Consider the following 12,540-nt stretch of genomic DNA (forward strand, 5'->3'; position numbering starts at 1 on the left):
CCTATATTTTTTGGATTAAACAGGTTTTAAACTCTTTTGGTACAAAATTTCAGAACTGTAGCATTACTACAAGGAACCTTATAAGGGTAAAAGTAAATGGAATAACTTTCGGCACTTTCCCCCCCTCATTTTTCAGTCAAAATCAAGAAAACTTCAAGTTGCATTAAGTTATAAACGAATAGGAATTTTATGAAAAAATTTTACAGTCTTTGCTAATATATATCTCTAAACATTTGTGCCAAGTTTCAAAAAATTTGGTGATGTAGGGTGCAGATTTGTGTTTTTTTGTGTTTTTTGAAAAATTTTTACTCTATTTTTAAAATATAATTTATTATTTATATTTATATTATTATTATTTATATTTATATTATTTATATTAATATTATTATATGTTTATATTTGTTATTTACTTTATATTGTATTTACACCTTATGTATATTTTTTGTCTTTTTTTTTTCTTTCTCAAACCTTGACTGTTTATTGATTAAAATCTAGAAAATTCTAAAAAATCAAATAAAAAGCGTGCTTCAACTTCAACAACAAAGTTTGGTTCTAATTCTGTTTATGCGATATTGAATTGTATTTTTCGCAGTTCTTTGTATTTTTATGGACAGCGTTAATGACATTGCAAAAAATATAAATTTATATTTTAAAAATTTAATTTTTATTTTCTTTTAGTTTAGTTGATTTTGTGTGTATATATATGTGTATGTATACAATGGCGGCGTTAGGGTAGGGCCTGGTTGGGCGATGGCCCAGGGCACCGAATATAAAGGGGCGAAACTAATTGGTTATTTTACCCTTTGCCTTTTTTTTGAATGGGGTTAAATTGGGGTTAAAAATTTTATATTAAATATATAATATAAAAATATATATATTTTTTTATATTATATATATATATATATATATATATATATATATATATATATATATATAAAAATATATATATTTTTTTATATTATATATTTAATATAAAATTTTTAACCCCAATTTTATATATATATATATATATATATATATATATATATATATATATATATATATATATATATATATATATATATAATATAAAAATATATATATATATTATATATACAAATATATATCTTTTAAATTTAAGAGCACCTGCTTGCAATGATATTATATGTTGTCGAGGTGATCAAGTCAAATTGGCTCTTCGAGTACGAGTATTTCCTTATCCGGAAAGAACATGTGTTGTTTGGATAATGTTTGCTGTAAAGTATAAATCGGTTCTGTAAATAATGTTTTGTAAATAAAATAAAAACTAATTACACATAGATTACAGGTAGTTGATAATTTATTCTCAAGAAAAATATACATTTAAATAATTGAAAAAAGTTTGAATAGTATCTGATCTACACAGTTGTTACTACATATTTATATGTAAATAATAACCTTGCAAATATGTAGTAATAATCTAGTAATATAAATTGCATTTGTTGAAATTAGAAGCGTGCTGAGTTCATGATTCTGACCCGGTATTAAGCTAATTATCCCGGATTGCCGGAACTGACTATTTCTTTTTCAGTGCCCGGCTACATGTATACTAATTGATATTTTTGACAAAGATAATTTTAAGTATACTGTATGTTGTATAATAATCATAGTCATTGGAACGCCGTCAGACAGTGTATGCGCCGTATATTTTAACAGTTTCAAAGCTCAGCTTGATGTAAAAATTCAAAAAACCAGAAGTACCGAAATTATAACTAAAATAAAATAAAAAGTACAACTTTATACTTTATTTCCATGTATTATAATTATATATTTCCATGAAGAGTAAAAAAGGTTGCCATAACCTATAAGTTTTACAGAATAATCTGTTGCAGCATTTTACTACTACTACTTCATGTTTATAGATAACAAACAGAAAAGAGATGAAAGGATACGGACTGTAAAAAAACACTTATTTTTTCATAGAGACTCTCCTGATTTTGAATTTCATAGAGACTCTATACCTTGAGGTGGTAAGCGTTGAAAACGCGAGAATCATTTCGCAAAATATAAAATGTAATTTTTTGTTTAAAACTGAAATAAATTGAACGATTTTGTCATATTTGAACGGATCATTCTTTCAAAAAGCCCATGATATGCTATACAATATTCTGTATATTTATTTACTTTTTAGGAAACCTAATATGTTACATTGATAAAGATTTTTTTTAAGTTTTATTAGTTTAGAACTTGTTCACGTAATATTAGCATGAGTAACAAATTAAGCAAAAGTATATAAGTTTTAAACTTGGTGAATTTATGAACGAATTCAATACATCATGCTTTTTATTTAACTATATTTGGATTATTTATACTTTATTTATATTAAAAAATTTTCATCAACAAAAGCTCCTGAAAACTTAATAGTATAGGGAAAATCAGAATATTATCTTATATTTCTTTATAGAACATGAATGTATTTTCTCAACGTTCAGAGAAAACTTTTCAGGCTTAACCTAACCATTAACCTTTTTTTTTGGTATCAAGTTGCTTTTGGTTGATTTATATTGCTATTAAATAATAAAAAAAAAAGAACTTTATCGTCTGCATTATTAAAATCATTTATATAAATAAAAAAGGGAGCGGACTTAGGATCAATCCTTGTGACATTCTGCTCAGAATGCTCGATATTCGCTTTACTTATTTTGAATATACATTTTTTTATTAATGAAATACATCATAGCTTTAAATCCAATAATATTCCTTAATGAATACCGTGCAATGTATTGTTTTTTTAAGAGGATACAGTGATCAACGGTGTCATATGTCTCAGATGTTAAATGCCTTTAATGGATCAACATTAAAAGTATTTTTTTGTTGTTGTTGAAACTATTAGTAATTTAGTTTACTTTTCCGGTAACTGCATGTTTAGTTGAATTATTTTCTAAACTAAAAGTTTCTTTAAATAACAAAAAAAAAATTTTTTTAATAAGTATAAATTTTTTAAAGTTAATGTTAATCGGTAAATACTTTTATCTGGCTAAAGAGCTGTCGTCTGTAAAAGTCTCGCAATTTTGAATGTCGCCGATTCCGTTTTTTTTTCTTCTAGACATTTACTTTGTAAAATTGACACAATAATCACAAGTACAAAAAATTTTGTTCTAAACTTTGTTGTTTGCCCACGGTGGTTTTTTAAAAATAGGAAAGTTTAGGCCGATTTTTCTAATATTGCTTTTGAAAGTCATACTTTCAGAAGCTTATTACTCGAATAATATTTGTTTCAATATATTATGTAAACTTTATTATAATAGCCAACCCCAAAAGTTTTCTCCGGAAAAAAAAAATTGAGAAATCAATAGTTGTTCAATCTCGAACATTTATGACTTAAATGCGCAAGGTTACCACAATGTGGGGTCAATGTATAATAAATACATTAAACCCCAAATTATGCAATAATATTGAATAATACTAACGACAAAGAATGTGTTGGAAAAGAAGTGCATTCTAATTCAACATTAAAGGCTGTTGAGTTCAAATACACTTCTGAATAAGGATCAACAAAATCAGTAAGATAACGTATTAAAATACGGTTTCCACTCTTCCGAGCATCTCCTAAACCTTGATGCACTTTGCTATAACTAACAATTCATCAAAACCATTTTTGCGATGTAAAGCATTTTTTTAATGTTTAAAATAGGTAACTTCCAAACATAAGACAAACTCCAAATATTTATACGTTTAAACTTACGTTAAATAAGGATGCTTTACAAAAAATTCCAATAATTGGAGCATGGGAATAAGAAACACCAAATATTTTTGTTACATATGCTCCAAACGTGAAAGTTGCTAGTTAATAAAATATTTTTTTTTACCATTCTTAACTATGAAATTTTTTAATTGATAAATTTTAAACTTCATTCATTAATCTCTTAGAGTTTAAAAGTTATGACTATACAAAGTTTAAACTCAATTTTAGGCTGCCGCTGCTAAAAATTGTCTTTTAAGGAAAACTGTCAAATGTTATTTTTTAAACAAAGTTTAATAGATATAGCTTTAAATCCTAATGTTTTTGTGGGAATAACAAAAAATAGAGACATTTGCAAAAAAAATTAAAATTTATAAAGTCATCTGCTTAATGAAAGGACATGCACACTATGTACACTATGAACATCAAGAGCTCAAAGTTACGTTGTTTGAAATAAGGAGGGGAAGGGGATGCTATATACCCCCTCTTACCCTCAACGACACTAAACATCAACCTGTCATTAAAGAATTGCATTAAAAATATCTTTTATCAAAACATTAACCAATAAGCAAGATAGCTTTCATAAAATAAAAAAGCCCTGATAGATAAAATAGGCTCTAAAAAGAAGGTCACCGATTTTAAAGTGCTCTTAAATTTTTGCAATGGCCTCCCGACATTTGCCCGTTACGAATGTGGGTAAATACGGTATTAATAGCAGGTTATCATTTTTTTTTATTATCCTACTGCGTGTTTAGTTGAATGTTACTTTTCAAAGTCAAATTGTTTTAAAAAGAAGTTTTTCTCAGACAAATTATTCAAGAGTCAATAATAGATTATTCTGTCATGAAACTTTGAAAAAAAGATAGATAATATAGTCAGTCAAGGGCAATTCTAGGAATAAAAGGAGGAGAGGTAGAAGCAAATCGTTTAAAAATGCAGACTGCTTTCTTAAAAAAAAAAGTCCTCAAAACAAGAAATTACTTAAAAATCGGCTCTTGTTGGTTGAGAAGTTCAAAAGATAATGCTAAAGACTTTATTGTTCGCAATGGCGTTGAAGACGTCAGTTGATTAAACGTTACGGAGATAGCTAATGCCTGTTGATTGATTTTGTTTTTGTTAAGTGGAAATAACCCAGTATATTCAAAACTAGCAATAGCGTGCAAACGTGTAAAACACTTACCGCTCTCATACACCTGTTTGAGCAACGTAGGAAAATTTTCTTTACCTAAGTTTTTGCATTTTGTGTCTTTATAATATTTAGTAAGAAATGCCTTCCAAACTTGTTTAACATGGCAATAGACACCTCTGTCCAGTGGCTGAAGAATATGAGATGAGTGGGCTGGTAGACAAATCAAAATTATACTGTTTTCCCGACATAGCAATACAGCTGCTAAACTGACGTAAGACGTATGTCCATCAAGATGTAAAATATGAGTACCATTAATAGCTTGACATTCTGGTATATACACTTCCTTCAACCATTCAATAAATATGTCATGCTCCATCCAACCAGATTTAGAAATTGAATATTTGGTGCCAGTTGGACCACCTAAAGCCCCTTCGTTTTGCTTTGTATACCACGAATGGTGGTGTAAAGAATCCATCAGCGTTACAGCATTTGTTCACTGTATAATGGATTTTATCATTGTTACCAGTGAGTTTCAAAACACGCTTTGCACCTTTTCGACATACTACAGTTGCTTTGCCTTGTTCACCGCAGAAACCAGTTTCATCATAATTCCAAATGTGACAACCAGAAGTTATCCCAGACAATTGATATTGTTTAGTGACAACTTCAAAATAATTATCAATTATTTCATTTATTTTTAATTATTTTATTTATTTATTATCAAGTATTTTATTTTATTTATTATCAATTTATTATCAATTTTATTTATTATCAATTTTATTTATAATCAATTATTTTATTTTTTTAATTTATTATTTTATTAATTTTCAATTATTTTATTTATTTATTATCAATTATTTCATTTATTTCATAAATACATTTGATGCTCAAAACTCTGAAGTGATCGGACGTGTTTTTTCTTTCTTTGCGCGGATAAATTTAAGAAATTTCAAATATACAAATTTATTTATTACTTATATATTTAAATATTAACATAAATAAAATGAGCAAATCAACTGAATATGTCTCCGTTGTAATGATGAGGGAACTACTTAATAATCAAAAAGAAACCATCATGTCGTTTTTCAAACAAACAGTGAAAGACTTTAATTTAAAAATTGAAACTCTGCAACATAATATTAACAGTTTAAGTAATGAACTTCAAGAAATAAAAACTGGTATGAATTTTGTTGGTGATTTGTGCGTTGAAAAAATAAAGACTCACGAAGAAAAAGTTATACAAGTAAGTGATGAATTATCTAATATTAAAAAATACAAGGAAAAATTTTCGTTGGATAATAGTGAGTTAAAGCTAAACAGTGAGGACATAGAGGACAGGAATAGAAGGTGTAATTTACAAATTGACGGTCTTAAAGAGAGTAGTGACAAAAAAGAGCGGGAATTTACGAAAGAAAAAGTTAAAAAACTTTTTAATGAAAATCTCGGGATTGAACAGAAAATTAAAATAGAACGTACGCATAGAGTTGGTCTTGCTAATAAATGCTAATTGAGGACAAAAAAATAATCTCGGATAAAGCTTCCTATCTTAAAGGTACCAACATTTATATTGATAAAGACTTTAGCGAAACCACAAGGAAAAATCGCAAAGAACTTTTTGCTATAGCAAAAATCCATAGGCAAAACGGATACTTTGCGAAAGGGATATACAACAAGCTCGTAGTACACGAGTTTAATAAAAAGAAATCCGACGATGCTCAAAATTTAAAATCTGGATTGATTTGATATAAATTTATATTTATATATATAAAGTAAAATTATTGAAACTATTTGTTTAATCTAAATTCTTTATTTTCAAAAATGGAAATGAAAATTCTAAAAAATAGAGATTTTGAAAATCTAAACTTTGATTTCGGGAGGTTATTATTAATAACTTATCTAATGAAAACATAAATATTTTTCGAGAAACTCAAATGAACTTAATCGACACACCGCATTTTAGTCCTTTCGACTTCAAAGTATCAAAAGATTTTCATTCATTTTCTATATTACACGTAAACATTAGAAGCATGCAGCAAAATATTGAGAAGTTGAAAAAAATTTTAAGTATTTTAAATTACGCGTTGATGTTATAGCTCTTACAAAGACTTGGCATGATACAGAAAGTTTTGTTAAATTGAATTCTACCTATAGTTTGCAATCTTATAAATTAGTTAGCCAACCAAGAGCCAGCGGGAAAAAAGGTAGAGGATTAGGGGTTTATGTCTCCGATAAATATATGTATAAAATTTAAAAAGTTCAATGTTTCTCTGATTCCAACTTCGAAAGTCTTTTCATCGAAATTATAAACAATAAATATAGTAATATATTAGTAGGATGTATTTATCGTCCGCCAAATGGTAAAATTAAACCATTTGAAAATTTTTTTGAAAAATTCTGTCATAAAAATTAATAATGAAAATAAAAATCGATATAGTATTGGGGACATAAACCTTGATGCTCTGACTTATCAAAAATTTCCTAAAATAAAATCCTTTTTTGAAATGCTATTTAAACTCAACGTCTTATCAATAATTAATAAACCCACACGTGTTACAAAAAACTCAGCAAGTGCGATTGACAATATCTTCATTAATGTCAAAACCTAATCTCAAAAGAGTTCAACAAGTATTTCGCAAATGTTGGACCTAAACTTGCCAACAAAATATTGGCCACATCAGAATCATTTAAAATCTAAAACCCTCAAAAAACAAAATATTATATGACAATGAATTAAGTTATAAAGAATTTGAAATAGTATACTCTTCTTTTAAAAAAAATAAATCCCCAAGATATGATGAAATCTCTAGTAATATAGTGATTTTTAACAAAAGTAGCTTAAGCAAACCTTTGTTTCGTATACTGAAACTTTCATTAAAGTTCGGTATTTTCCCTGATGCTCTTAAAATAGCTAAAATAATCCCAATTTACAAATGCAACGATCATTCGGACATTATAAACTATAGACCTATACCATTACTTTCTGTATTCTCAAAATTGTTTGAACGCGTAATTTATAATAGAATATTCGAGTATTTTACAATAACCAGTTTGTTTTACCCAAAACAATTCGGGTTCCAGAAAAATCACTCAACTGAACATGAAATTATTGAAATAGTCAACCATATAACTAATGGTTTTAACTATGACAAATATACTTTAGGAGTATCTATAGATCTATCTAAAGCATTCGATACAGTTGACCATTGCATTCTCTTAGAAAAAATTAAGCATTACGGTATAAATAGTACATCATATTCCTGGATAAAAAGTTATCTTACAAATAGAAAGCAATATGTTTATAATGAACAATAAATGTCGTATGCGGAGTTCCACAGGGATCAATCCTTGGTCCGCTCCTATTCCTTATTTATGTTAATGACTTTTGTAATGCATCATTAAAACTAAATTCAATAATGTTTGCAGATGGTACAAATCCATTTCTTACCAATAATAATATTAAACATCTCTATTCAGATATGAATATGGAATTAAATAAAGTTAATATTTGGTTTAAAGCAAACAAACTGTCACTTAATGTTGAGAAAACAATTTATACTCTATTTCATAAAAAAATAACAAGAATTAAACATTCCACTTAAGTTGCCTGAACTTTATTTAAATGATAAATTAATTAAAAAGTAAACAAGTATAAAGTTCCTAGAAATTCTTGCCGATGAAAGTTTATCCTTCCCCAGATAAACTATATTCAATCAAAAATCACCAGAACTATTGGCGTGATGTATCCAGTCCACCCATACGTGAATATTTCAAGTCTCAAATTGATATATTTTGGCTGATTCACTGTTTCATTAACTATGCTAATATATCATGGGCAAGTACACATAAAACTAAATTTGAAAAAATTTATAAGCTACAAAAACACGCTTGCCGAATCATATACTCTAAATTTAAACGTGAACATGCAAAACCTCTTATGAAAGATATGAAAATGATGGATATATTTGAAATATATATCTACCAGCATCTAATTTTTATGTATAGATACTACAACAATTTTTTACTAGTTAATTTTAATGATAAGTTCGAAATAAAGCTAAATGATAAGTATAATCTATAATCAAATAGAAGCAATAACTATAAATTGCTTCGGAAATGTTACAAACTCTCAGAATATTGTATATCTTATCGAGGACCTAAGTTATGGAACGAATGTCAAAAGGATTTTAAGTTTACGGTGAAGTCCTTAAGCTCATTTAAGTTTCTAGCAAAAAAAGAAATTTTTAAAATGTAATGATCTCAATAATTAAAAAATTATTTTTATTTTAACTAATTAGTTTTATTTGTTTGATTATTTTACCGGTAACTTTGCTACTTATTTGCTTCTTAATACGAGCTTTATATTATACGTGTTATATACTTCTTAATACTATCTCTTTAGTATATTTATTATGAGTGTTATATTTATATTATACTCGATATTAATGCTGTATATTTACGATTTATTAAAACGATTCATTACTCTTCTTATTTATTATATAAATCTACGATTTATTATTCTTTTAAAAAGGGACTTTATGAAAAGATTGCGATAACGTAATGTTATCCTTATCTTCTTTGAGTTCCATCTGCTTTAACCTTATTTTATTGTAAAACTAGTGTATACTCTTGTAACTGAATTTATTTTATATATATTTTTAAACGAGCATTGTAAAAATTATTATACTATGTTAAACAGAAAAAAAAAAAAAAAATTTCTTGCGTACAAAAAGCGGCTCTGGCAGATGTGTGAGTCTGATGCTAATGAGTGAGTTTTTCTTGTGGAAATTTCTTTCGACCATCGGTTTATAAATGCATAAAACCAGTCTTTGCCAGGCCTGCCGTTTTTAAATAGGCCTGATTGATTTGTACGAAGAAGGTAACCGCATACGAAGTCCTTGGCATCACTTCGTGTTAAATCATAACCCCAATCACATAGGAACTTAAACGCATGCACCATAATTGGCTAACATAATTATTTGCTGTGAGAGTACGGTTGTTGATCCTGATCCCTTGAAGCTAGCATTGTTGTTCTTCTTGCAACTTATTAGAGTTGAGAATGGAGTGCCATATTTGAATGCAGCTTTTCTGATTGAAGAATTTTTTTCTTTTATATCATTTAACGAAGCTTCTATATCTTCTTCATTGTATGACTTTTTATTTGTTGTCATCTTGAAAGTGAATAATTAATAAATATCATTGAGTCATTTTTGTAAAATAACTTTATATAGGAAGAACCCGGAACTAACACATGAGAAAATCCAATAATTTAATTCACCTAGGTACCTAATTTAAAAATTCACATACTACTTAATTAAGGAATTTAAAGTAAATATGTGAATGATCAGTTTTACCAGAAAAAATTTAATATTAATTTTTCTTACTTTTTTGCCTAATTTTTGAATATCAAACGAAAAAAAATTATGTAATCAGTATTAAAATTAACTTTTCTACAAGATAGAGGTAAAATTATTTTTAAAAGAGTTATGGTTTCCGAATTATTACGATAGCAAATAAAAGAAAAAAGCAAACTCTTACGACTCTCCTTTAAACTTTTATAAAAATAAAATGACTGAAAAATGACTCGGATTTTATTTTGACACATTTGAATAGAGATGATTCTCTTTCTTCTGGTGTTTTTATTTCTAAAATAAATTACAATAATTTGATTTTAATGTAAAAAGTCACTCAAAATCTCGAAAAGTTTTATTCGTTTCCATTTGCTCAAAACAAATCCTTGCAAAAAAGAACGTCATTAGTTCAAGCGTTCATGACATGGATTCTACTGACGTTTTTGACACATTTCCACTAATACACACTAAAGGGCTCAATAAGTGCAACAAAAAAAAATTTTAAAATCTGCAATCATCAGCAATTTCAAAAATAAAAAAATTTGAAACTGTATCTAAGTGAGGACGAAAACAAAAAGCGCATTGTTTGAAAAAATTGAATAAAAATAAAATATTTTAAATGCACTTTTTTTAAAGATCTATTAATGTATATTTTGAGCACTTTAAAATTATTTTTTTATTAGCAAAAGATAGCGGCAGACCTAAAATTAAAGAATTCCTGAAAAAATTTAACAAACTTCAGCTTTAACACTATAAAAATAAAGTAGTGCTAATAACTCTAATAAAAATATAAAATAAAAAACAGAAGTGCTAATAACTAAATAAATTATATTTTAAACAAAAGAATTGAGGAGATTATGGGTTGTACAGGGTTAAAGGTCAGTCCTACCCTGAAAAAAACACGTGGATAAGATGGCACAGAGACTCTTTTATACATTAACACCAAAAAATATTTCATAACGCCTTTTTACATTTTCGTCAAATGCCCAGTTTTTAAGCAATTCTGTCCCACTGTGGTTAAAAATCACATTCGAAGCCTTTTACGATGCATTTGTTGTTGTACTTTTTCTTTCTATAAATTTCTATAAAAAGCACTCATTGATATGTTGTAGAAGTATAACTTTTTTTATTTGTATAACTTTTGGTTATAAAAAAAACTCTTTAAAAATTGCACTAGAATTAATTTTAAAAATTTTGATTTCAAACATAGAAACTGTGCTTTAATCCTATGCTTAAATCTGCAGAAGAATTCTTTAAAGTAAGATCTTTTTGAATTTTTATCAAAAATATAACAAAAAGGTTTTCTTTAAAAGAAGTTTCTTTTTTGCTGCGATCAATATATCTTGAAAATGATAATTATAAATATAGTCAACAATCTACTTGATTAATAAATCATGAAAAAACCCTAAAGATTTGCTAACGTTAACAAATGTCATACAGATGCAAATCAAACTTACAGATTTGTTAACGTCATTAAACATTTATCGTTAATCTCGTCATCAAAGCAGTAGAAAAAATTACGGCTAAAGAAGCAAAAATAAAAAAAAAAATAAAAATATCTATAAATCTTTTAAATAAAAATAGTTCTAAAAATGTCTAAGTTTATTATCCCTGCTCAGCATAGTAAAGCCAAATAAATCTATTGAAATAAGGAAGCGTTGTAATTTATACTGATAACTTCCAGACGTCTAGTCTTTGGTAGAATTAATGCAACTGCATAGCGTTAACTAAGTAGCGTTAAGATTTTATATAGATCACCAATCATCTTCTTGGCCTTCTTCTGGAGGTGGGGGTGCTTGCGGTCGCTCCTCTAAGTCCGTTCTTAAAAATCAAATTTTATTAAATTATTTAACCATTAAACATAATCAGGGTTGCAAACATAACCACACATTTTTAAAATAAACTTCTTAAGTTTTCCACCAAAAAAAATAAAACCTGTGTGATGTTCTTCAACAATAAAGTATATTCATAACAAACTTGCAGCCTACTCTATTGTAGAGTTTTTTTATCCTCAGTAAATGGAGTCAATATGCACATAATGATTAAAAAACCATTTAATTTATACTATTAAAAATTGATTTTTTATTACTTTGTGCCCAGTTTAAACTTTTTAAAATATACTTATCTTATTTCAAAAACTAGTTATTGTACAAAAAATAATGTTAGTAAAACGTATCTATAAAGTACTTAAACAAGTCATTTGCCAATTACCTAATACGTTTCAAAAGTGATCAAGCATGTAAAACAGGTCGAGAAGCGAACGTCCAGCAAAGTTAAAACAAAAGTATCAACATCAAAGAAAAAAAAAAATTTCAAATCATACATTTGACTTGTCAAGCAAACAAAAATATTTCTGTACCATA

The 12,540-nt window shown here is 27.1% G+C and overlaps 2 protein-coding genes across 4 annotated transcripts in view; one reads left to right on the forward strand and one right to left on the reverse strand.

Annotated features, from left to right (window-relative positions):
- LOC136071985 (centrosomal protein of 76 kDa-like) overlaps positions 1–1,298 on the forward strand; it is a 72,897-nt gene extending 71,599 nt beyond the window's left edge. For all 3 annotated transcript variants that reach the window (XM_065818948.1, XM_065818949.1, XM_065818950.1), the window contains one exon: positions 1,121–1,298. In XM_065818948.1, coding sequence (XP_065675020.1) covers positions 1,121–1,259 — 139 coding nt within the window. In that variant the 3' untranslated portion in view covers positions 1,260–1,298. The remainder of the gene's footprint in view (positions 1–1,120) is intronic.
- A 10,179-nt stretch (positions 1,299–11,477) lies between these two features.
- The window catches only part of LOC136071986 (ribosome quality control complex subunit TCF25-like), a 26,013-nt gene continuing 24,950 nt past the window's right edge, over positions 11,478–12,540 (reverse strand). The window contains exon 21 of the mRNA XM_065818951.1: positions 11,478–11,998. Coding sequence (XP_065675023.1) covers positions 11,932–11,998 — 67 coding nt within the window. The 3' untranslated portion in view covers positions 11,478–11,931. The remainder of the gene's footprint in view (positions 11,999–12,540) is intronic.

The sequence above is a fragment of the Hydra vulgaris genome, chromosome 15 (genome assembly GCF_038396675.1).
Source record: "Hydra vulgaris chromosome 15, alternate assembly HydraT2T_AEP".
NCBI classification, from domain to species: Eukaryota; Metazoa; Cnidaria; class Hydrozoa; order Anthoathecata; family Hydridae; genus Hydra; species Hydra vulgaris.